Genomic DNA, 27,134 nt, shown 5'->3' on the forward strand with positions numbered 1-27,134 from the left:
GGTGTTATTGAATCAAGCAGACGAGTCGAAGCTAGGATGGAGGAACACAGAGAAGCTCAAGTTCAACATGAAGGTAGATGCAGCTACTATAAGTAATCAATGATATCATGTCAAATTATTTATAATTTGTCACTCTTTCTTAGTACCAAGTTTAGGTAACGGTCAATAAGTTCAGACCAAGTTTAGGTAACAGTTAATAAGTTCAGATAAGGCCTAATAAGTTCAGATAAATTACGACGTCTAAATTTACAAATGACTGTGGATATGCAGATTCTATTCCCTTGGGCACTCCAGTAGTAGGAGCAATTCATCAGAAATTCGACTGCGGATACACAGTCTCTTTCAAAGTAGGTCAGGAACTGCTGAGGGGAGTAATTTACCATCCTCCTGATAACCAATCCTCTTCGACTGAAGGTCTTAGCGCGGCAAGTTCAAATTCTGGTTTTAATCGAGCCCCATTGCGTCAGTCACGGCATGGCAGGCCTCGTATAGGTTCTCGGCTTCAACCAGGATCAAGTTCAAATCCTGCTTTTTATCAAGCCACATCATATCAGTTGCTACCGCGTTTTGGTTCTTTGTATCAACCAGGATCAAGTGCAAATCCTGCTTTTAATCGAGATGCAGCATATCAGTTGCAACAACATCACCCATTTAGTCCTAATGTTAATCAGTTGGGATCTGTATTTCCTGATTCAGGTATGCTTGAGAGCCTTCTGCACTTTAATAATTTAAAATTCGACTTAATTTTCAACAGGAAGCTACTAGGCATACACTTAACAGCATATGGTGATAGCAAGAAATTCATATTTTCACTTTTAAGGGACTAAATGACTAATACTTGTTTTTCTGCTTGTTATGAATCTTATGGTATCGGTTAAATGTGTAGGTCGAAAATGGAATATTTTTTCTCGGAGTGATGAAGTGCAGCAAAATCCCCTTCCACCATGTAGCAGTACTCCAGGGCCTCACACTGAGTTGATGAAAACGCCGGTCAGTTTTTTTTATTATTGACACAAGTATATTAAGAGTAACAAACAAGTATAATATTGTTTTAATAATGTTGATAAGGCGAATATAAATGAAGAACAGCAGATGTATGCTAGACTTCTAGTACTGATGCATTTCCTTATGAACATATGTAGTTTTTTTCTATGCAATTTGTATGCACTAATATAGAAAGGTTAGCCGAGGATAATGCTATTCTGTTACTTTCTTGTGTTTTGCAAGGCAGTTTTGGAATTCTAAGCTTAAGGTTTTTCTGGAGAATAGAGAAAGGAATAGGAGTTTTCTATCTGAGGTGGATAATCTCATAGCTCGATGTCACGGTGTGCAAGCTGAATTACGTGCTTTGAGGCTGTCAAGGTTATCAATGTGCCCAACTTTAAGAGTGCAGGCAACAAAAAGTACTTCAACTAATGTTCTGCTCACGGCAGCTGATCAAGGTGGTGAAAAAAGAAGTCAAGTTCAGTGGATAAACGTCGAGTTACCTAATGTGGTGCAATCAGAACCGAGACCAAATCCAAGTTTTCCAATGCAGGAGAGAAAATCAGAAAAATCTATTGCTGTAATTGATACGTTGCCTTCTACTGGTGTAGTAGGTTTTCTTCAGGGAGGCAGATGTACTTCAAGTAATGCTTTTGCTTTGCTCGCAAGAGATTTTAGATATGGTGTAAACAAAGGTGATTTTGGTAATAGAACTGCGAGTGGTCCTGGTTCAACCTCAGGAAATATTACTGGCGTTACTGCAGATGATGAGTCCAACAGACCAGTCGTCAGTACAGCAGGGCGAGTATTATCTGCAACTAACACAGACAGATCTAGTTCTTCTACAGAATCAGACGAATTACAAGGTTACACGAAGAGTGTTGATACTCCTAAAAAAGGCAACACTCCACGAACTGCCAATCTGCGATGATATTTCAGAAGATGAAGATCTTGAGGCATTCTTCAGTGATCATTTCCACTTCTTGGTACCTAAATTGGGTGATAGTATTTCAAATATTTGTTCCTGAATGTCACTAAGTCTCTAGCCGATTTCATAATGTTCTAATGCTACCAGATGGAGTTGACTGATTTTTTTTACAGGAAGTCAGAAGTAAATATAGGAGAGTACAGTATAAAAAGCAAGAAGTACAGGATGGTCATGATCTTTCTAGCATTTACATGATTGTTTACTGCAATTAAGCAGGTTTTATTTGTATTTTTTTCATGGCTAAGGAGTCTTTTTGTATATATTTAATACACAGAAAAGTAAACAAGAATGTGGAAGGTACTCAATTAACATGTATGGTAATAGCTATTAGATGGTTCCTGCCTTTGTTTGGACATCTATTATGTAAGCCTTTGTTACTAGAAATATTACTCAGATGAACATTCACGCGACTATGTTAATAACCATACACGGAAAATTATGGTTATAACACTCAGAGATTAAGAGCAGGTATGAATCTATATATGAAGCATTTGAAAGCTAAGCTAAAACATCTCAACCAAACATTTTGAAGCTGCTTAGGGTTGAGCTCAATGATGCTCAACGACATCTTGCTTAAAAAAAAAAACACACAACTACGCGACTAAATTAATATGTTATAGGGAATAATGATTACAGTATAAAACTCAGTAACTAAGACGAGAAGAGGAGGTAAGAAACTATAAATGAAGCATTTGAAAGCCAAGGTGAAACACCTCAACCAAACATTTTGAAGCTGCATAGGGTTAAGATCGATGATGCTCAACGACATCTTGCTTTATACAAAGACAAACGCACAACTACTAATATGTAACGGAGGTACTAAGTTAAAACAAATAAACAATACGACTTAATTTCGATAATTGGCCAAAAAGGTTGAGTTTAAAGGTTGTAAGCCCCGTTCAGGTAGGATCAGAAGAACCCAAGTGAATAACTGTAACAGTCGGCCACAAATACTTCCGTAGAAGATCCATAAGAGCTCCACACTCGTCTCAGCCCCGATTCACACGAATGCAAATCTGGATCTTCCATCGTAAAAGCACACTCGTTTCCGAGGCCCACATCTCTGTGGTAATTGGCCCGGGGACTTTCCTGGGCCAGGACCCACCTTTAAGCTAGCCCACGGCCCATTCACTTCAACCTTCAAACTCGAATTGAAGATTATCAAGCTACTTTACCTTTATAAATACTTCATTTCTTACTTAATCTTTCGATGTGGGATAATTACCTCACTTCCCCCTAAACCCAAAACCCTTAAATACTGAAAACTCTCATTTTTTCAGTTTCTCTTCTTTTTTTGGAGAGAGAAAAACTACCGCCACTGTTGAAGCTTGAGTGTGTTTTTAGAGAGAGAAAAAACTAACGCCATTGTTGAAGGTTCTGTGAATTTTAGAGAGAGAGAGATGGATTTTGAAGATTTGGATGATCCGTTTCAAGCACCGAAGCCGAAACCGTCAAGATTTGCGCCGAAGAATGCTAGGTTTCAGCCGAAGACGAAGAACTCCGGTGCGATGAAATCGGAGCCGAAAGTGGAAGTGAAGAAGGAGGAGGATACTGCGGTGCCTGTTGCGGAGGCGAAAATGGAGGTTGATAGTGTGGAACTTAAAGAAGAGGTAATGGAGGAGAGAGAAATTCCAGAAACTTCCAATTCTATGGAGGAAGATGTTGAGGAAGATTGTGTTGTTGCTGAGTATGATGTTTACTACACTCCTCGTGATCCTGCTACTCAGGTGAAAGAAGAATTTCTGATTTAATTCAAAATTGGATTGAAGTGTTGATTTTTTTTGTGTTTAATTTGATGAAATTATTGTGTTTATTTGTTTGGTGATTGTTGTTGTAGTTGTATGTGTTGCAATATCCGTTGAGACCGTCGTGGCGGCCGTATGAGTTGGAGCAGCGATGTACTGAGGTATTATTGATGAGGAATTTTGATTGTTGTTGTAGTTGTATGTGTTGCAATATCCATTGAAGTATGTTTTGTTTTTGGAGATGTTTATGTTGGTATTGTAATGGTGAACAGGTGAGATATAAGCCGAAGAGTGGAGAGGTGGAGGTCGATTTGTCGATTGATACAAATTCGGATAATTATCTCAAATCTGATACAGATGATGGAAAATTGGTCACTCAGGTTGGTGTTTTTACTAGTGTATTTGATTTGTTATTGTTATTGGAGTCGAGTTTTGTTGGTTATTGGATATAAATGGTGTTGTGTGCTTGATTTCGGATTAATGAGCTAGCACTTGATTGAATGTTTGAATGGACTTGGCGTCTTGAAACACTCACTAATTCACTATATGAATAAAAATCGAATATAATCACTCTAGGGTTCAATCTTTTGCGGTAGATGACTTTCTTTAATCTATTAGTCTGAAGTTCAATTAATGTGTACTTATATTGCTATTTATTCACGATTAAGTACATGTTGGTGTGAATCTAGTATTTTGACGAGCCTATAGCCAAATATAAATGGTTGTCGCTCATTTTATCCAATATTTTGACGAGCCTATAGCAATGAAAAGATGTTTGTGCTTTTTATTGCCAGGATTGAGAAATGCAGTTTAGCACTTATGCTTCACTAGAAGTAGCCATATACTCCCTTCATGCAATAATAACCTTGCTTTAAGGATATGTACTTAAATTATGGTCTTGTATGTTGTTATTAAAACCAGCTAGTAATATTTTCATAGGATGAGTTTGTATTTACCATCCATGTTTTCTGTATAGGCAAAATTTTCATAGTAATATTTTCATGCACCTTGTATCAAGATTTTCTTTATCTATGTCAAAGGCTGTCTAGGCAAGGATATTAAACTACTAATGTTCAGGAGTTCATTCCTGTGTCAAAAGCCCTAATTCTGCTTTGATGTATTTTATTCTTTTTTATTTTTTATTTTTTTTTTTTTTTTTTTTTTTTTTTATCATTGGAAAAGTATCTGATATCTTTCTAATGATTTTTTTCATGCTTCCAGACTTTGTCGTCTTCATGCAAGCCGCCTCAAACAACTAGTTATGCTGTTGGGGTGTTGTTTGATAAGAAGGTATGCTTTTTCTATACTTAGACTCTGTACAGTTTTCTAACTGCACTAGGTTTTTTTAAATGACAATTTTGGAAGATATTCATTGTCTAATTAATCCAAATAAGACACTAGGATCACGTTTGCTGTGGATTACTGTTTGGTTTAAATAATTACTTGTAAGAAACACAGATTCATTTTTATTGATGGTAGTGACCCGTATTACTCTGTAAAAACGCTATGCATAGCTTCCCAGTTCCTGCAGCTAGCTATTCTACTGGAATCAATGCATAGCTCATGGTTTGAATAAACTTGTCTATATTACTTTTTTTTTTAAAGATGGATTATCATTAACAGCTTGTTTGGATGGAGAGAAATAGAGGAAAGGGAAGGGGAGGGAAAGGAAGAGATGAGTTTAATAGAGATAAATAAATTGTGGCATTAATAGTTATTAACTTGGACTCTGCATTTGCGTAGGCTCCTTGCTGTGTAGTCTGCTATCAGATTGGTGACTTGGTGTTTGTGCATATAATATTATAATGTGGTTTTTCGACTTTTCTCTAGTTGTTACATAGACTTTCTTTATCCCAAAGTTATAGGCTGCTTTTAACTTTCAAATTTTGTAGACTTTGGCCATTAATTTCTGAAACAATAAATTAATCTACAATGTAAACATGCTCTCACTAGATTATTTCAACAATCATTTTCAGTGTAAAAAATGATTATAAAGTCCTATATGACTTGATTTCTTTGAATCAGAAAAAAAAATTGCGCATCATATCTATGTCTTAACGACGTGATATAATTTTATTTTATTTATTTTTTTATTTTATTTTTTTTATGCAACGTGATATAATTTTAAAGCAAGGTCTATTATTTTTTTTGATTTTGCAGCTATATCTAAACCCCATTCATGCAGTTGTGCAGCTACGACCGTCAATGGAATCTTTAGATTCTAGTGGGTCAAAGATAAAACAACCAAATGTTACTTTTAAAGAAGAAGGATCTAATAATAGTGCTGTTGCTGGGCCATCAAGGAAGGAGGTACTGATTTATATTATTGTTTGGTAGGTCGACTATTAGGTTCTTTCAAGCCCAAAATCCTGCTCTATTTTGCATGTATAGAACTATATACTTTGGAACGTATGTAGTATAAAAAAAATTATTGATATATTTCACCTGCTTTACTTTCTCCTTTCTTTCTTTTTGAGAATCCAGGTGGTTTTATTTGTGCTGTGGAGAGTACAGATGTAAATTCCTTAGATGTGTTAATTCGTTAAAGAAGCTTATAACTTTTGTCAAAGAAAGAACAAGTGATTATAAATATGGAGTTCTTTAAGTTGAGGATGTTGGAATCTGATGCTTCTCTAATCTTCATCTATATGGTAATGAGGTCAAGTATGGTATTATTGGTTTTGAGGATGGTTTTCGGAATGGATTGGATGGGTATTTAATGAACTGAGATTTATACATGGGGAAGTTGGGCTTTCCTTTCTTTTAACTTGTAATTATTAATGGTTTTTTTACAGTATTAGGTTCCTTATGTTGAATTATTTACAAGGGAAAGATTGGGAAAAAAATTAAGAGGGTGCATGTGGATGGTGAATAAGTTAATACAATGCTATGTTTTATATAATTGCTTTGGGAAAGTATAGGTCAGAGTACTTCAGATCCTTCAATTTCTGAATAGCTTTTCTTTGGCCACAGTCGGTTTTGATTGATGTTTCTTTGTGTCATACCACTTGAAACTAGTTTAACAAAATTATGCTGTATCCTTTGTGCCTTAGGTTAAGTGGCTTGATGGTTCACTTAGAACGGATAGAGAGAGATACCTATAATTAATTTAACCTTCGATCTTTTGGAATTCGTTCCTGATTGAGGAGCACAATTTCCTTCGGAATGGATTTTGCATATAGGGGAAAAAAATACCCATGGCTTTATCCTGGTTGGTGTTGATGATTTCCACATTTTATGCTTAATGCTGTATTAAGTTTTGATATGTCTGTTGATTTCAAAGGTTTCTTATTTATTACAGATTCTGGTAAAAATTGTTTTATTTGGTTGATTCCTGTATTATGTGCTGACAATATAAAGTTTGAATTATGTTGTCAAGCAAGTTTTCAGTTATCTATTTTCACATACATGCTTACGTTATAATTTCTGGGGCTGTTCTGATGTGCAGATGAAACAAACGGATCCAGCAGCTGTGGAGGTAGGAAGAATGATTGTCCTTTATTTCAATTGAAAGCTTACCCTCATGTAGAGACCAATCAATTTAGGCACATGTTTTGACTTAAAGTATTCGTTGATTTTTTATACTTCTTAGCATGATACTTAATGTCGTCTGAAAGTTTGGAAATACTCTGAGTATAATATATAAGTGAGAGTAATTCCTTGGTATATATTGTAGTGTGTCCTCTCTTAGCATTCGATTATTGGTTAATTACAGCTCTGTTTGTCCCTGTTTGACTTCTGTTATGTTATTGCTTAACATTTGTTAGTATGTGTGCATGATAGGCTTCTATACTTTGAGAAATGAGCATTGTTCCTTTAGAAAGTACAACTTACGGATTATTCTGCCTGATTAAATGCAGTCTTGGATTTCCCTCAAGTATCACAGCTCAGCTACTGGACTCGCAGAAAAATATCTGAGGAAGATGGTGACAGAACAGAAGGATCCGTTACAGTTTTTGATGAATCCGTATATCTTCTGCTTCCCACTGTTGATTTTCTGTTATTTTTTTTCCTTTAATTGAGAGCTTATTAAGATGGCTAACAGAGAAAACCTAAGTTTCAATAATTACATCCAATGGCGAGAATAAATTGGGTTGCCATTTAACTCGTTGTTTCCTCATGTTTGTATTCTTGTTATATGGATGATAATCAAGTTTCCTTTTAGGTATGATTACTTAAACTCCTTGTGTCCTAGAGCGGTGATCAACAAGATGACATCAAGAGGACCATCCAAACGGTATGCTATCAAAACTCTGGTCTTCCTTTTGTACATTCTGTGGTTGGTGTCTTGTTGATATACTATTATTTAAGCTCTTGGATGTTGAGATTTTCATGGCATGTGCATTAAAATGTATTCCTTAAACTTTGTTGTTTTGAAAATTTTAAGTTGGATTTTGCCAATTATAGATAGGTATAAAGATCTACTACTTAAGCTGGTATGTTTTGTCTGGTTGATTACCCCCGAAGAAGATGTTTTTTAAACACAAGCTGCATCTCTTCCATTTGCAACATATGTACTAAAAGTTGGTGAAGTAGAATCCTGAGGCAGTGAAACTAAAATTATCTGTAAGGCTCTAATAGATTAACTTGGAGGGGTAGTATAGGTATTCTAGTTTTATTAGTATAAATAGAGAGGTAAGGGAAGGAAATAGGTAGGCAAAAATTTGGTGAGAACCTTTGGAGAGTTATGGCCTAAAGCCATTATTGGAGAGTTGTGAGCTAAACTCACTATCGAAGATTGATAGCCTTAAGCTATCAGCCTGTAACACTTTTGTTAGTTTAGACTTGTAATACTATTGATTAAGCAATAAAGATATGATTTTTGAAGAAAGTAGGCAGCTTTTTGATTAATGAAAATGGAAGAAATTTACACAATGGTGGCTTGAGGCCACTACTCTCTGATTTAGTACCTTTAGGGCACCACTCTCTAGCTCACTAATGCTAACAAAATCACTGCCTGACTGCACATTCCTACCCTCCCTTTCTTATATATACAAGATCACCCTAAATTAGAAAGAAGACAAAAGATTATGGCAGCTGTCATTCAAAGAAGGGCTGCTCATCATTGATTTGGTGATTTGGTGGCTGTCCTTCTGTCACATCCTTACTCATTCCCATTTGCTGACCTCTCTTCCTTCTCCTCTCATATGTAACCCAACCACGATGCTTAGGTATCAATGTACCCGTTACACAGCCTATCTTTGTAACCCGTCCACCATTATCAATCAATCTAAAGCTTCCATCTTTATTAGTTTGCTAGTTAAAATCACAAACTCTTGCTGTTACATTGATTTCGCTGGGTGGCCGAACTAAGTTCTTTACAAAGTCCCCAGTGGCTTTCTTAGATCTATCACAATTATAGTATACACGTGCCCACACCTTGATACTCTGTCATTGTGTGTGTGTGGAAAATTGTAGTTGGGCTGGTATGCATGCATTTATACGACTTAGTTTTTATGTTAAAACAACAAGATTTAATGAAGTTAGCAATCTTGGTCTTTTCAACAATCTACATGGACTACATCTATTGACGGGATCCTACTACTCCCTCTGTCCAAGGTAAACTTGGGTAGCTGCTAAGTTACATCTTATTAGTCCCCATTATTGCACTACCTGAAAAAAAAAAAAAAAAAAAAAAAAAAGAAAAAAGGAAGGAAGAAAACAAAACTTAAAGATGTTGAGGGGGGGGGGGGGGGGGGGGCGCTACTTTTTTATGGCTACTGCTTGTGCTGGTTGTAAATGTCTTTCTGAATTTATAATTGGTTTGTTGCTATTATCTTTTTTGGTTCCCTGCAAAGTGATGAGCAATATGTTTTTGTTATACTTATGGTAATGTGGAGGTTTTGGTTGATGCAGTTTTTTGCTTTCCCTTCCACTGGAGGAACGAATAAAGACGTTGCTTGTTGAGGTTTGATCTGCTATCCATCTTATAACTTGAATATTTTCTGTGGCTCGAATCAGTAACATTATTATCTAGGTTATTGTACCCTGCTTGTATGTGTCAATGCATGTTGTTGAACTTGCACGACCTTTGGCAAGTAGCTGCTTATTAATGATTTCTTTCCATGCATCTGTTTGTTGCTTCTCCCATTTTCTCTACGCATGACTGCTCACTGATGAGTGATGATGCTTTTGGTGATATAACTTTTGTTTTGTGGTGTTGACAATGACGCCGATTACAACTTTTGCAATTTAATTATGGTAAACCAGTCAGGAAGTTACACCTAATTTTATAAGCTGTCCCTCCAAATTCAGCTTGCAACAAATCAGATTGCTAAGATTCTTGAGAAAGTAAGTATAGACAAGGGATTTTGAGAAGTAGGGCAGGGAATCTGGAGTTGAGACGTGCATCTGTTATAGTCATGAGAGGGGGTTGACAATGAGAATTAACAAATGGTAGTTGCTTTATTTTGTTTGGGAAAAAAAAAAAAAAAAATTTGAGCTGATTTTTGACACTGGAAAGTAAATATATGCTAAAGAAAAAGCCTTTGTTGAGACATTAGAAGTCCCCTCTCCATATGTTTAGAAAGATGCACTTTCTGTTTTCTTTTCTGAACTTGGTATGTATTCCATTTTTTTAGGGATTATAGAGTAACACTCAATAGGATTGTGCTGACTAGTATAATACCCAAAAAAATTTAAAAGAGAATGATGTGGGTCTATCTTTTAATAAATAAGTATAAGAAAAAAGGTTAGACATTATTGTTTGGGTAATTTAGTCCACTTCTGCCCTTGATTTTTGGTATAAAATTGCTTACCTGCTCTTTTGAGACGGTTTCGCCTGGGTCAATAGATCTGTCAATGACAGATTGATATGACACCTCACAAGAACTCATGTAGAGCATTTTGAACTGCTCTATTGTGCCCCAGGTGATGTTGTGAGCTTATGTCTAGCAGAACCTTAAGAAATGTATTTTTGAATTTGGATTGTGGAGTTGCACTCTTGCACATAATGCCGGTTTTTACTTTGTTAGACATGATAATCTCTATGGTCATGGACTCTGAGTGATGATTCTTGTCACCAGATGAGGTGGATTTAATGTCAAGTAATCATTATAATAGAAAAATATATTTTGCTTGGGGTGGAATCAATCTGGCAAATTGTGCTATGCATGTCTACTTATTTTCTTATGCTATAATATTTCTTTATTGTTTTGCACACATATTAGAGGGTTTTTATTTTGTAAGTATTCTATTGATATTGAAAATAGATTAGTAAAATTTTAACAAAGCATTCACATTTCAGTGATAGGTGATAATCAAGGGCTGTTTGGTTTGCACAGGGTAAATGGAATGGAATGAATGAAGGGAAATAATAAGAATGGAATGAAAATCCCTGAAATTTGCTATGTTGTTTGCTTTAAAAAAGAAAGGGAATCAAAGCCACCAATCCAACCACCACACAACCACCTATTTCCTTGATTTCCACCTTCTCCAGCCACCCCACCACTCGCTACCCCTCCCCCATCACCTAGCTGGCTTGCCGCCCCTCACCACCCTCTGAAAAGGGTTTTGAGGGTGGGGGAGGGGCGGCCGGCCTTTTGGGGGGATGGGGACTGGTTTCTAGGGTTTGCGGGGGTGAGGGATATTTTTCAGGGGAGGGCTTTTCAGGGGGTGGTGAAGGGCGGGGGAGGTGTGGCGAGGGGCAGAGTAGGGGCAACGCGCCAGCTGTGTGGTGGCTGGTGTGGGTATGGTGGTGTAATGGTGGCTAAGGAAAGGGAATGAAAAAACCTGTTGGGGGGGGGGGGGGGGGATCTAGTTTGAAGGATTTGGGGGAATGGGGAAAAAGGCCTAACAAACAACAACAAAGGGAATTAGGGCAGATGATTCTTATTCCCTTTGATGAATACCCCCAACCAAACGGCCCTAGGTGAAAAGTACTATGGGATGAGGGAGTTCATTTTACCCTTGCATGCAAAACAAGCACCTGCTTTTGTTAACTTGGGCACTATATCTGTTTTTTTGTTGATGTTCCTCTTTGGTGAAACATGCTAAAACAATCTTGGATAAAAATAAAAATTCAAAAAAAAAAAATTGAGCTTTAACTTTCAAAATGTTTCAGGGACCTTCTATTCAACGATTTAAAGTCATTAAGCATCTTGCACCTGATGACCCTGTTGAAGAAGTTCTTGAAATCCTTCAAAAATATGCTCTTTTAGTACAAGGTCTCTGGGTTCTAAAATCTAGCATCCGGCATCCAAATGCACGTGGACCAGAAATTTTAGCAAGAGATTATGCTCTTCTTCTGTTCAGCCAGAGTCCATTCATAAAAGACATAGAATTAGATGTCCTGGGATCCCAGAAATCTACTGGGAAAATAGTACTAAGAGAATTAGCTGTTGAGAGACCATCCTGTAAAGATTGGAAGTTCAAAGAGGCTACAGATGTTTTGTTTATGAAACTTCATCCAGATGTTGTTGAGAAACAAATGAAGCTATGGGAAGTTAATGAGCAACTGATACAACAAAAATTTGCCAGTCGTAAAGCAGTGCAAGCTTCGAGAAGCTTCAACAGACCTGGATCCTCACTGCCTTCTGATGAAGGTGCTGTAAGAGAAACAACTGTAGCACGCTCTGCAAGCACTTCCATGTCAAAAGAAACTCAAGAAGCCCTACCTAAGATTTTGAAAAAGCTTTTCCAATCTCACAAAGTTTGCAGGTAAGGAGTTCCTATATTTGTGACCTGAATTATACTCCTAATATTTTTTTGTAAGTTACACATTAGATTCTGCTTGAATTTTAGGAGAATTATATAGGGTGCTTAGATGCTGCGCAGGTCATTTTATTTCTCTTAACTATGTCACTGCTTCAGAAGTTCAGAAAACATAGATGACCATGGTACTTAGCGGAGTAGTGAGAGTATTTATGTGTATATCCTCCCTCCAACTTATGTAATAGTTGGAACTTTACTCTAATATTAAGTCTGGTTAACTTGTGCCTATTAAAATTTAAAAAGAAGTTAAACCGCCAGTTATGTCCTTCACGATAACTAGAATTCTGTGAAATTAATCTTATCAAGTATCATATCAACCACTTTTTTTTCGCAACAAAAGTTTTGTAATATTGCATGTTTCACACATTGAAGGTGGTTACAATCATAAGTGGACATAATTTTGAAAATCTCTCAAAGGTTTGAGGGTTTTTGTTTTCTTAGAAATCAAGTTTTTGTTTTCATAAATAGAATTACAATATAAAACTATGTGTATACTTTGACCATCATCCTCATTATCTATTTATTATTTAAATACAATTAAATGCAGTTTGGCATACTGAGACCACTATCCTAGTTTTCAGTTTATTGTGATTTGCACATTATTGTAGTCATCATTCTCATCACCAATTGTTTTATTAACAGAGCTAGATAATGAATGCTATACCATTTTGACAGCTTTCAAACAATTTGCCGAGGTCTGAGGGACATGGCAGTTTCTATGTCTGCCCTCCCAAAGGCTGATGCCAGAGCTGCTGTAGCTGCTGCAAAGGGTGTTGATGCCCCGGAAGAGCTTAAAGCTGCTATACGTGAAATTGCTTATAATGTCCACGATGTCTATATGTTGAAGTCGTCTTCAGAGCATCCAGAGTTTGATCAATTGAGGTTTTCTTTTTCTCATCTTCTTGCATTATATAATATTTTATTTGAAGCTAGGAACTATAGTGATGAGAAGTTGTTAGGGCATGAAGCTTTGTGGTCACTAGATCACATTAGTTATCGGGGGTATTCCATATTTCCATGTGCTTTGGAAAAAGGCTTTTGGAATGGCCTGTCTCTTGATAGAACATTGAAGAATATTTGTCAAATTTTATGCTGCATTTAATGAGTGCATCATCCTTCTAAGTTAGCATATGCCTGTAATATTGATGGTTGATACTTCATAGAGAAACAAGGAGGATGGGAACCTTCCACCTCTATTAGGGTGCTGTGGACTTTTGACCACCTTATAGCAATTATTTTTCGAAAAGGGGATCTTTTAAATACTACAATTGGCTATTCAGCCTGATATGCTGTGTCAACTCTTCCAAGAATATCTTTTCATCGACACTTAATATCAAAAGCCATTCTTTTTTACTTGTTTAGCTTCTTCCTTCAATTTAGTCCTCACACATTCTACCCTTTTAACAGATTTGTAAGCAAGCATACATTTGGCTGTTATAATAGAGGGCATTTCATTTTTATTTTGAGCTATCCACCTTAGTTGGGATTCAGAATCCTTTAATCCTCTCAATTTTCCTGCAGAAAATTAGTTGTTGACCTTTTTCTTGGAAGTGGGCCTAATGCAAAGCTTAAGAAAGGTGAATTTATGGAAGCTGCTAAAATCAGACTTCGAAAGGAGCCCAGTAATACTGAATTTCAGAAGGTCAGTGCTATTCTTTTTGTACAAATAATATTTCAGATCCTGCTTTACCAATTTGTGACAATGTTGATTTCTTATAGAAGTATGATTGTACAGTCTGGTTTTATGAAGAGATATGCATTAATGTAGTAGGGAAGATAAAATGAATGGAATAAGCATTGTTATTAGGAAAATTGGCATAGGAAAAAAACAATTAATCTAAACTATAGAATGTGAGTTTAAGATTAAGAACTCAGCATTGCCAACTTTCAACATACAAAATCTACTCGTATACAAATTCGATATGACCCTTGCTGACGGTGGAGTATTTCTAACAAAGTTTGAATCTTTTGTTTTTTAATTCCATATCGTAGCAAAGTCTTGCTTACTCTGTCTGCCTTGTGCCTTATACAGTTATACTCTGTGTCTGAATAGGAAGTTGGTTACGACACTGGCTTGATTTTCTCAATGTGTTTAATTATGTTTTCTTCTTATTGTGGTAGGTCATAACTGAATTATGTGTATCAAAGGGAGGGGCTTGGCTGCTAAAAAGTGGCGATGGAATCCCCAGTTGACTATCTAACTTATCTTGAAAACGATGTAGTTGTAGTGGATGCAAGAATACCAGGTATATGATATTGTACTGTTATGATACTGGTTTAGTTGTGCTTTTCTCTGCAACCCGGTCTACATGTTCATCAGATTGAAATGCTGAGTCTTGCAGTTTTGTCGCTGCTGATATTGTCCAGCAAAAAGACTTGGATGTATCAAATGGTGAAGAAAGACATAGAGCTCATTGATTGAGGATGGGAAGACAGGCCATTGAGCTAGGCATTATAAATGAAGCACTAATCATCAGTTTTTTTCGCTGTAGGGGTAGAGGGTCCTGCTAATTGCTTACTGGGAAGTACATGATGCAGCCGTAAATATTACAATACTAGTTTTCAATCCAGTGCAATCTATCGATAGTGAATTGTTTGATAATTACGAATAACAGTTATTTTGAGGGCTTCTAGTTTGATAAACGTACCAATTTTTGCCAAAAAAATAGTTCGTATGAGTATTGCCTTATTGTAATTTTTCTTATATTCTTTGCCTACCCCCTCCCAATCACCCTTTCTCTCCCCTTGTACGGTCGCACCAGCAATACCCAATCAAATTTTCCTTTCCCTCTCCCTCACTCTTCCACAATAATATGGGTCATAATGTTAAACTCCCTCCGTTTCTTATTTCTTGCAACAAAGGAGGTTGCACGGTTCCCAAGTCAAAAGTTTTTAAGCACAATTATTAGAAAGTAAGGGTATGTAAATAATGTAATTAAGGAGGGAGGGTGAATAATTAATTAAACAACTAAAAGTTTAGCACCACCACCGATGAACGGGTACGCCACCCAAAACCACCAGCAACAAAAAGCTACCACCTAGAACCACCAGCGAAACCACCCGAAATCACCCAACGAAACCACCTAGATCTAGAACCCACGCCACCCACAACCACCACCTAGACCCACCACACCAAACCCACGAACCCACCAAAACCCCTCCTCCACCCCTGCGAACCACCAACACTACCATATATAGACCCATCAACACCACCAACACCACCGAAAACGACCAATTCAAGACCCACGAAACCACCAGACCCACGCCACCAACCTTGCGACTCTCCTCCACTCCTGTGAAACCACAAACCACAAAACCCACCTTTACCACCAAAACCACAAAAACCTACCGACGACCTAGCAAAACCACCCTCGACACTACCAAAATAACTGACGAACCACCTAACTCACCAACAACCAAAAATCCACTAAAAGGGTGGTTTGGGATTTGATTATGATAGATGAAGATGATGAAATGATAGATGAAGGAGGAGAGAGAAAGATAATGGGTTTGATTATTTGGGGGTGATTTCATAGATAATTAATTTAGATTAAGGTTATAATGGATTGCAATTATGTGTAGCATTATGTGTTTAAAAATTTTAAGGGTATATTGGTCATTTTGACAGAAAAAAGTTTCCAAATAAGGAAAAAAAATAAGTTTTTGCAAGAAATGTGAACTACTCTAAAATGGCAAATGTTGCAAGAAATAAGAAACGGAGGGAGTAATATAATTTCTAAGCTCGACTTAATCAAGGCTTGACTCAATTTCGATGATCTTTGATCAAGCAATTCTTATAATTCAACTTGAAAAGCTAACGAGAATTTCAAAATATTTTGGTTTATTAAAAACATTAAATATACTATACATACAAATTTTGAAATTCTCGTTAGCTTTTCAAGTTGAATTATATTAATTGACAATCCAAAAAATTCTTAATGAAACATTTGGCAAAAATTGAAAAGCTAACGAGAATTTATATTTTGGTTTATTAAAAATATTTATTCAACTTGAGTCCTATATATCTCAAATTCTCTCCAAATTTCCCTTTCCTTCTCATGTAGTTGTTATTCTTAATGAAACATTTGACGTTAAATAGTCATTTTACCCATGAAACTTATTCCAATGTCTAATGAGTTCATATGTAGACATTAGAATTTCCTCCCCTATATATATATATATATATATATATATATATATATATATATATATATATATATATATATATATATATATATATATATATATTACAACGGTCCAAAAAGAGAATTAATTTCTAGTGTTTCTATGAAAACAACAACAAATATAAGAAAGTCGAAAATAACTCTCTAAGTTTCTATATATATATTACAACGGTCCAAAAAGAGAATTAATTCCTAGTGTTTCTATGAAAACAACAACAAATATAAGAAAGTCGAAAATAACTCTCTAAGTTTCTTTAAGAAGTTTCGATGTTCCGCTCTTTCAACTGTCTACCCGTTGATGACTTGTGCTAGCTCAAAGCTTGGGATCCATGTCTGAATGTGTAGAAGCCCATTACACCTTGCAATAATTTGATCCAAAAATGGGTCTATCTTGCCTACCATTTGTTTATCAAACTTGATTGGGTATAAATTCTTTATTAAGATTCTCTACAACCTAGCTTCAATTTAAAATTTTAAACGGTTTGAACATGAATCTTTTGGTTTTAGTGACTTTGTGTTTGTACACAACTGTTATAATCAAATGTGATCATAATCAAAACTCACTTGATTATATCTAATTATAGGCTCACATGAACATGCCCCAATTTTATAGACTATTTCATGATTCATGGTGAGCTAATATTCGTATATTCGAAGAAAACTTATATATATATAAAGCAAATTAGAATCAAATACCTCAAGGTTGAATAGAAACCGAACCATCTTTTTAAAACAACTCATTTAACACTTCGTCACATTGAATTAGAGATAAAATATTTAGAGGTAAAAACGTACAATTAACCCGACAATTATATTTACGCGTAAAATAAAATTTGGATTAGAGGCCTTAATGCCCTTACACTAACCAAAGTAAACGGCAATTCAATTACACAGCTAACACAGGACTACCTCCAAAAACCCTACTCCGACGGTTGAACCTCGTTGCATAGCAGAAATCGAGAGAAAGAGGAGAGAGAAAAGAGAGTAGAGAGAAGAGATGTGGAGATCCATAGCATCAAGATCTTCCTTCACCAGAAGTTTTGTGCGAAAATTGATTTCTTCTACCCAAACCCCACCATCTCAGGTAATCCATAAACCCTTGATTTCATCACATTTTACAGTTATCGAGAATCCCAGCAAGTTTTCATATCAGAATCACAGGTTTTTTTCTCATTCTTCTTCAATAAGTGAAATTGAAACTGAGAATCATGATTCCACTTATTCTGAGGAAGTTGAATTGGAAAATGGTGGGGTTTTTTATGATACCCATGATGTTAGTTCTTCTCAAGAACTTGGTTTGAACCCTAATTTTGATGAAATTAATGATGCCCAGATGAGTAGTATTGGGTTAACTGATCAGGAGTTAGAAGGGGATAGTGAGGAAATTACTGGGGTTGATTTTGAACAATTGAAAAATGTATTGTCTTTGCTTCTAAATGATGTAGATGGGTCATTAGAGTCTAGCCTTGATAGTATGGATTTGATGTTGAATGAGGAGTTTGTGGTGAGACTGCTCGTTTCACCGCTTATTCCTGGGGATCATTTGATTAGGTTTTACAAATGGGTTTCGAGTCGAAATGAATTTAAAGGTAATACTTTGTTGTTAAGTGAACTTGTCCGTGCTATTTGCAATGATTATGAACCCAAGAGGAAAGATGTTTATGCTTTGTGGGATTTGGTCAAGGAAATGGGTGAGAAAGAGAGTGGTGTTGTTAATGCTGAAATGCTTAATCAATTGATATCGGCATTTTCGAGATTGGGTAAGGGAAAGGCTGCATATGAGGCATTTGGGAAGTTTGAGGAATTTGGCTGCGTCCTGAATGTAGACAGTTATTATCTTACAATTGAGGCACTTTGCAAGAGGTCATTTTATGACTGGGCTACATTAGTTGTTCAGAAAATGCTTGATGCTGGAATGCTTCCAGAGAGTGAGAAGGTTGGTGAGATCATATCATTCTTATGCAAAGGATACAAGTCCAAGGAGGCCCATGTTGTCTATCTTGCTGCCAAGAGGGATAATAAGTATCCTCCTCAGAAGGCAGTTAATTTTTTGATAAGTTGTCTATCAAAGGTGGATGAAACTGTGGACTTAGCACAGGAGGCGCTGGTTGATTTTTCTGATGAAGTTCGTAAACATGCTATTAATCCGTTTTCATGGGTCATCCGCGGTTTGTGTAGGAAAAATGACATTGAGGGTGCTAAGAAGTTGTTTGCTGAGATGATGGAAAAAGGTCCGCCTCCTGGGAATGCAATCTTTAATATTATCATTAACTCTCTTTCCAAAGCTGGAGATATGGAAGATGCCAAGAGGTTACTGAAACTTATGGAGACTAGGGGACTGAAACCTGATGTCTATACTTATAGTGTCATAATTAGTGGTTACGCAAAGGGTGGTATGATGGAAGAAGCTCGCAAAGTCTTATCAATGGCGAAAAGGAAACACTCCAAGCTCTGCCCTGCTACTTTCCATTCACTAATTCGAGGATATTGCAACCTTGGAGAATTTGACAGGGCTGTGAAACTGCTGAGTGAGATGAAGGACTCCGGGGTCGAGCCTAATGTAGATGAGTACAATAAGCTTATCCAATCACTTTGTTTGAAGGCTTTAGATTGGAAATCAGCAGAGAAGCTTCTGGAAGAAATGAAAGAGAAAGGTTTGTATCTACCTGGTATTACGAGAGGTCTTGTAAGTGCAGTTAAACAGTTGGAGCAAGAGGCAGTTGGATCTGAAGATGATCATGCCAAACCATAGATTGTTAGTGGACCATGATCAATGTTGTAACATGAAGTGGCTCAAGCCGTTTTTATTCTTTTTCTTGTGGTAGTATTTCTTTTTGTTTTATTCTTTTCATTTTCATTTGGTTATCAAATTTTGGAGCTCTTAGGCATTAATCTGGATGGCATTGATTCCAGAACTGTTGATCAAATAGTACATCTTCTTTCATTTGGCTGGCTATGCCATTTCGTTTGTGGTAGCTGGATCTGTTAGGAAGTTAGTGCTTATATATATATGTGCGAAACTGTTGGTATGGAAACATCAACAGAAACTTTGCTCTTTTTTTTCCAGTGAGCAAAATAATCATGTCACTAACTCTTATGTATGATTTCCTTATCAATGGAAGCTAGGGTTGTGGCTTTAAACTATTTCTCTTTTGGCTAAGGGTGCATTGGTGGATATATTTTTGAGGGGTTTTCACCAGCCTTTGTTTGAGAGTTGGACAGTAGTAGTAGAGGTATGTAATATAAATTCTTTAATCATCCTGTTTCTTTTGCTTTTAAAAACCAAGCCTTTTATTATTTGGTCAAGCAGGTTTTCTGTAAGTTTTAGGGGTTTTCTCAACTCAATTCAATTCGTTTTAAAATTGGAGTTGTTCTAATTCAATTCAATTGTTTCAGATGGCTTTGATTCAATTTTGTAAAAAAAAAAAAGAAGGATTTTATTTCTATGCGTTCTTAAGTTAGGGTTTTATTTATTTATTTGATTAAGATCGTTTAATGTCTAATTGACTTTACAATTTGGAGCAGTATTTTAAGTATCAATTTTTTGGGAATTGTAGCTTACTTATTTCCATTAAGACAGTAACCATTGGCCTTAAATAATACTATTTCGAACCGGAGTGAAAAATCTCATTGACTGAACTATCTTAATGATAATGAGGATTCATGACCTTGACATTTCCATGTTAATTGCTTCTACAGGAGTCAAGGCATGTTTAAGTATTTGATGTTATTACTTATTAGTGTATAATGGTTTCCGAGTATCATGGCCATGTATGAGAATATACATTGATTTCTTTTGAAGGAAAGAACTGGTCAGATCAATGACAAATTATAGCTGCTATGACAACGAGCAATCAGAACATATTATGTATTTAGAATAATGGTAATTGAGATGACAAAAGGTTAATAGTGTAATAAACAAGTATGTGTCAAAAAAAAAAAAAAAAAAAGTGTGATAAACAAGTATGACCTAAATGTTGATTAGAGTGTCAACAAACTGGAAAGAAATCAGATATGTTAATCAAACTTAATGTAGCAACAAAGCTGGTTTAGACTTTGTGATGAAATAGTTTGATTTTCTTGATTTAAGTAGTTTTTTGATTAAAATATTGGTGTTGAGTGTTTTGATTATTTTTATCATTTACAAATTGTTTCTCAAATTTGATGATCGAATCTTTTTTTTATACTCCCTCCGTGTTTTAATAAATGTTACACTTTGACTAGCACATAGTTTTAGGCCATTTAATTAACTTAAATAAAATAAGAGGCAAGTGGGGTAGTTGAAGTATTAAAAAATTGTAAAAGAAAGATAGTGGGTTAATAGTTTATTGAAAAGTAATGAATGTGAGAGGAATGAAATAATAATAATAATAATAAAAAAAAAAAAAAAAAAAAAGTAGTGTTGGGTTTGGGTGGGGATCATGAGAGGAGAGAGATTACATTTAAATATAGCTTTTTGCCAAAAAAAGAAGTGTAACACTTATTAAAATACGGCCACATTTAGTAAGTGTAACACTTATCAAACACGGAGGGAGCACATCTTATCATGTGTTGTCTTTTTTGTAGGGCTGGATATACGAGATCAAATTTCATCAACATTGTGTATGTACTTTAAATGTTATATTTTTAATTATTTGCATAGATATCTTCTAATATACCACCAAGATGCCTTCTTTAGAATATTGCAGCATTCTTGGGGCTCTCCAATGAGTGAATTATGTTTACTTTCAGGAAGAACTTGAAAAGGAGGGGATATGGGACTTTGACGGTGAAGTTGTCCATACATTCGACAAGAGTTTTTATAGGTTAGATTTTATGATTAATTACCTCTTGCCTTCTTTATGCAATTCTTATCCATGCATTTTATATAATAGTTCCTAATATTATTATCAATTTCTTCTTTCAGGAGTAATTTGGCTCTTCTTGGACGGTTTTCCTAAACGAATGTCAAAAGGGGCATTTTGAGGTATACTATAGTTATAATCTTTTTAAGTTCTAGCTTTCCCTACCCCGCTGGCCGTCAGGTGACTGTTGTACTTGATCAAACATTTTAAAATTTTTTGGGCATGCTCTGTTGCAAATTTGCAATTGCGCAAAACACAATAGTTTAAAATTTGGACAAAGCATCAAAAGACTTATGCTGATTTAAAAGAGACACCCTTATCATTTTAAAAGGTTTATTTTGTCCTGTTTTAGCTGAAGCTATTATGTAGTTTCTGTTGTCTTCCATATACGTAGTATGTGTTTGGAGGTGGCACTGGGTGACTAAGAGCTATGTTCAATTGGCTTGGTAGTAAATTGCTTACTGGCAAGCTGAATTATTGGATGTTAATTCAAAGCTGTTATGGCATGTATTTTGATAAAGCAGAACCTGGAAAAAAAGTTGTCAATTTTGTTCTGCAACATTTTGACGATCCTAATTTCAGATATTGTCCACTTTCCTGGTGTTGCGTTTTCTAATTCAAGGCACTCAATCTTCTATTGGCTTATTGCTTCTAAGTACCATAGCTCTGACATTTGTTCAGTTATAAGGAGCTTAATTTGCATTATTCTTCTTCTCCCTCTTTAGTCATCCATTCTCTATAACCATATGCATTTCAGGACTACTGATGACCTGATCAAAGTGTGTACTCCAGTCCAAAGTAAATGATTAGTAGTTTATATTTAAAAGAATCATCACTCTTCCAAGTTCCAAGCATTAGAATGGTGTTGACTTACTATATCACGTAGATTAATTTGGAGGTGTAGTGAAGAGGATACTTTAGGGGAGGGATCTTCAAAGATATAAGCTTGTATGAACGAATTTGCTGCAGCAGTCAGCAGTCAGCAGTCAGCATTCAGCCAGCCAGCAGTAAATTTGTATGTTGCATACTTCACTCTTCAGATAGGTTGTTGATTCCTAATAAATTTGTTTTCTTTTTCTCATTTTTTGCATTATATAATATTTTATTTGAAGCTAGGAACTATAGTATGAGAAGTTGTCAATTGTCATGGCATGAAGCTTCATGGTCACTAGATCACATTAATTATCGGGGGTATTCCATGTGCATGGTCCTTTGGAAAAAGGCTTCTGGAAAGGCCTATCTCTTAATAACATTGGAAAAATATTTGTCAAATTTTTATGCTGAATTTAGTGAGTGCATCATCCATCTAAGTTAGCATATGCCTGTAATATTGATGGTTGATTGATCGAGAGACGAGGATGGGAAAGACATGAAGTTGGGAACGGAAAAACAGGGGATCCCCCCCCCCCTCCTTATTCTCACCATTTGTTTGGTATCCTTCCACCTCCATTAGGGTGATGTGGACTTGTGGGCGTTGTGGCCACCTGTGAGCTTTTACCTTTCAAGAAGGGGATCTTTAAAATATATGAATTGGCCTTTCAGCCTGATATGCAGTGTCAACTCTCAAGAATTTCTTTGCATTGCCAATAAAGATCAAAAGGCATTCTTTTTTACTTGTTTAGCTTCTCCCTTCAGTTTAGTCCTCACAAAATCTACCCTTTTAACAGATTTGTAAGTAACATACATTTGGCTGTTATAAAAGACGGCATTTCATTTATATTTTGAGCTATCAATTAGTAGGGATTCAAAATCCTCTCATTTTCCCTGCAGAAAATTAGTTGTTGACCTTTTTCTTGGAAGCGGGCCTAATGCAAAGCTTAAGAAAGGTGAATTTATGGAAGCTGCTAAAATCAGACTTCGAAAGGAGCCCAGTAATATTGAATTTCAGAAGGTCAGTGCTATTCTTTTTGTACAAATAATATTTCAGATCCTGCTTAACCAATTTGTGACAATAGTGATTTCTTATACAAGTATGATTTTACAGTCTGGTTTTATGAAGAGATATGCATTAATGTAGTAGGGAAGATTAAATGAACGGAGTTAGCATAAATATTAGGAAAATTGGCATAGGGAAAAAAAAAAATCAATCTAAACTATAGAATGTGAATTTAAGATTAAGAACTCAGCATTGCCAACTTTCAACATACATTAGTACCTCTACTCATATACAAAATTGATATGAGCGTTGCTGACGGTGGAAGATTTCTAATAATATTTGAACTTTTTTTTATATATATATAAATTAAATTAAATAAAATCCATAATGTGGCAAAGCCTTGCTTACTCTGTATGCCTTGTGCTTTTATACTTTGTATCTGAAATTCTGAGTAGGAAGTTGGTTATGACACTGGCTTAAATTCATCTCTGTTAATTTTTTTTTCTTCTTATTGTGGTAGGTCACAACTGAATTATGTGTATCAAAGGGAGGGGCTTGGGTGCTAAAAAGTGGCGATGGAGTACCTAGATGACCGTCAAAATATAAGACGATGTAGTTGTAGAGGATGCAAGAATACCAGGTATATGATATTGTACTGTTATGATACTGATATAATTGTGTTTTTATTTGCAACCCGGTCTACATGTTCATCAAATTGAAATGCTGAGCCTTGCAGTTTTGTCGCTGCTGATATTGTCCAGCAGAAGACAACGAGTTATCAATTGGTGAAGAAAGCCATAGAGCTTGTTGAGTACTGCTAAAAAGATGGCTGTGCTTGATTGAGCGAGGAATTATAAGTGGAGTGCACTAACCATCTTTTTTTCGCGGGAGGCTGGGGGATCCTGCTAATTGCTAAATGAGAAGTACATGATGCAGCCGTAAATATTACGAATGACAGTTATTTCGAGGGTTTCTAGTTAGATAATGGTACCAATCTTTGCCAATAAATAGTTAGAGTGAGTATTGCCGTATTGTAATTTTTCTTATATCCTCACCTACCCCCTCCCGTACACCCTTTCTCTCCCCTCGGACGGTTGCATCAGCAATACCCATTCAAATTCTCCCTCTCCCGCACTCTTCCATAATATTATGGGTCATAATGTTATAAAATAATTCCCAAGCTCGACTCGATCAAAGCTTGACTCAATTTCAATGATCTCATATCAAGCAATTCTTATGATCCAACTTGAATTGCTAAAGAGGTGGTCAAAATTTGTATGTATAGTAGTATATTGATTGTTTTTTATAAACCAAAATTTTTTGAATTTTTTTGGATATTAATTACTAGTATTATATTGTATTTGTTTAACCTAATTTAAAAAACTCTATTTGATGGATTACTGGTATTATTCGTAATATAAAGTGGCTAATTTCGTTTACTCAACAAAATAAAACGTAGTACGAATTTTTTTTTTTTTTTTGGGTGCAAATAGAAACACTCAATTGACAGTTGGTTAGTAGCTTTTACAAGTTGAACACGTGAGCTCAAAGCCAGCTTTGTAGAGTTTGGCTCCATCTATCACGGCGGTGGAAATGCACTTTGATTTGATAATCCTCTACTCATTCTAGCTACTTCCATCATTGTACCTAATTTCCACCCTAGGCATATAGTTGCTCTAAATATTTAAATGTCACTTATAACCTTTTTAAATGCATGAATTTATTAACAAAAAATAAGGTTTATATTTAATGTAAAAATTAGTATTTTTAAAGTTTAAATACGAATATAACATAGAAACAATAAAAAATAAAAAATAAAAAAAAAAGTTTTAAATGTAAAAGTCAGTAATTTTAAACAATAAATATAATTGATAACCGGTAAAAATAACTTTAGGTGTAAAAATAAGGTGTAGAGTTGTTTCAAGGAAAAAAAAAAAAAAAAACATTTGGTGTTCTTAGACATGATCTTCATTATATAAAAAAGCGAACAAGAGGTAAAAAAAAAAAAAATGTATTTATATCTATTTATCTATTTTTTTTTTTTACATTTTTTTTTATGATGATTCTTACTATGTAGCTCACTTACATCATAACAAAGGTACACATTTATTCCTCTAATTCAATGGAGCGTTCTTCTAATTCACTGTTATGAAAATCCTTATAAGATAATTTCTCCTTTTCAACACGTTGCAAAACACCTTGAATACGACGTGACAAAGAAGTCTGTAGAAGCATCCACAATATATACAACACTCTGACAATCAGCATCACTAGCAAAAACCTCAACAACTAGCAATTTTAAGGGATTTGCATCATTCAATATATACAATAACAAATACATCGCCGCATGGTCTTATTTTAGCCCCTTAAGGCAGATAGTTATCTCTTTGACATGTTGCAACGAGCACGGAGGTGGAGTATCTACAGGAAAGATATTAAACTTAATGAACACATAACTTCCAATATCTCATCAATTGAGCTCATCCTAATAGTTAGTTTCTCAACATTGGGAGCATGATTATGAAAACGTATCTACGTTTTCCAACAAGTATGAGATGTTTTCTTAAATTCAAGATGTCTTAAATTATGAAATATTGGCAATTGAATATCACCATTCAAGCCATTCAAAGCAATTACCAAAGTAAAAACACGACAAAAGAGCCTTAACACTGCGAAATGCCCAAAATAACTATGTGCCTCTACTCATTCAATCTTGGCCTCTAAAGAATACGTTAAGCTTGCACTTTGTAACTCTCTTGGTTCCCGGATAAACCTAAACTCCGAGTGACTTAAAACTGAAGCTTCAAACACCTTCAAATTAGGGGCATCAATATCTACATGTATGGTCTCAACTCTTCCCCTCAAATTGTGTGTATGAATACACAATGACTTTAAATTTGATGATGAAACAACCACATGAATGTCTCTATCCCCATCCCATACTATCAAAATCTTCATCAAAATTCATACAATCTTAACTCTTTAAGACAAGGGCAAGAATTAAACAGAATGGCCAACAAATTTTCGTGATTATCGTTAAGATGACTTATGTTAATAATTTTTAGATTAGGAACACTAATTTCATCTGGCAAAGTAATTATATTAAGTTGTATGCCCAAAATGAGATATACCAATGACTTGCATTGGAAGAGACACGGTGATAATGTGGTTGAAATTTCATCTTCATTAGTAATATCTCCAAAAAAAATCGGACCACAATAGTCTCTTGACTAGTGTAGCGATTATATAAGGAGTAAGAATAACCAAACTCGGGGGCTTGGTACGGGTGGTCATCGAGAAGGAGTACAAAGATTTGGATTTCAGGCGATAAAAGTTGAGGTAAATTAAAACATGGTTAATGATTGAAGATGAATTAAACGCCTTACTAGTTGATTTGTCGAAGCGAGAAGCGGTGATGAAAGTCCAAAGGTGAAACCATCTCTTTGATAATATACCGGTCATGATAGCGGATTTAATATGAAGGAGTGAGAGAATAATGATGCGAATTAAAGTCGGAAGTGAGCTCAATCTATCTTCTTCGCCTTGAAGTCCATACCATTTTTGGTATCTAAAATCCATGGAAGGTTGTAATTTGAATTTGTGGAGAAGGGGTTTTGGCTTTGCTAGTTTGATAAAATGAGCAATTTTTAGGAAAACTTAATTCACCTATTTGCAAATAAGACAAATGGATTAGCTTATGGAAATAAACATTGTAATAATTTGAATCATTATACATATAATTAAAGGTTATTAATTGAGGAGAATCACATTAGATTTTTTTTCCCGCGAATACTGGCAATG

General features: G+C 35.5%; 1 protein-coding gene, 1 long non-coding RNA gene and 1 pseudogene across 3 annotated transcripts; all 3 read left to right on the top strand.

Annotated features, from left to right (window-relative positions):
- The first annotated feature begins 3,197 nt into the window (after positions 1–3,197).
- On the top strand, positions 3,198–15,112 carry LOC145616466 (uncharacterized). 2 transcript variants are annotated; one of them, XM_081671196.1, is made up of 14 exons: positions 3,198–3,699; positions 3,810–3,878; positions 3,990–4,097; positions 4,939–5,007; positions 5,878–6,027; positions 7,166–7,195; positions 7,578–7,684; positions 7,883–7,954; positions 9,574–9,625; positions 11,780–12,375; positions 13,105–13,311; positions 13,951–14,071; positions 14,551–14,675; positions 14,772–15,112. In XM_081671196.1, the coding sequence occupies exons 1-13, from the start codon at positions 3,373–3,375 to the stop codon at positions 14,620–14,622; spliced, it is 1,980 nt and encodes a 659-aa protein (XP_081527322.1). In that variant the 5' UTR covers positions 3,198–3,372; the 3' UTR covers positions 14,623–14,675; positions 14,772–15,112. The 2 variants fall into 2 exon arrangements, with proteins under 2 accessions (XP_081527322.1, XP_081527329.1); XM_081671203.1 differs by having other exon boundaries at positions 14,922–15,112.
- A 2,366-nt stretch (positions 15,113–17,478) lies between these two features.
- Positions 17,479–19,759, top strand: LOC145624163 (small ribosomal subunit protein mS80 (rPPR6) pseudogene; annotated as a pseudogene).
- A 1,208-nt stretch (positions 19,760–20,967) lies between these two features.
- LOC145624164 (uncharacterized) lies at positions 20,968–24,721 on the top strand. Its single transcript, XR_014110388.1, has 4 exons — positions 20,968–21,418; positions 21,520–21,579; positions 23,228–23,348; positions 23,854–24,721. It is a non-coding gene; the product is annotated as an uncharacterized LOC145624164 (long non-coding RNA).
- The last annotated feature ends 2,413 nt before the right edge of the window (positions 24,722–27,134 follow it).

The sequence above is a fragment of the Chenopodium album genome, chromosome 3, assembly GCF_948465745.1.
Source record: "Chenopodium album chromosome 3, dcCheAlbu1.1, whole genome shotgun sequence".
Taxonomy (NCBI): Eukaryota; Viridiplantae; Streptophyta; class Magnoliopsida; order Caryophyllales; family Amaranthaceae; genus Chenopodium; species Chenopodium album.

Bases quoted from the DNA above. Each gene is read 5' to 3' on its own strand.
- LOC145616466 (XM_081671196.1), top strand. From the start codon at position 3,373: ATGGATTTTGAAGATTTGGATGATCCGTTTCAAGCACCGAAGCCGAAA. The intron at 5,008-5,877 runs GTATGCTTTTTC...TTGATTTTGCAG, and splicing joins GGGTGTTGTTTGATAAGAAG to CTATATCTAAACCCCATTCA. The intron at 7,955-9,573 runs GTATGCTATCAA...TGGTTGATGCAG, and splicing joins TCAAGAGGACCATCCAAACG to TTTTTTGCTTTCCCTTCCAC.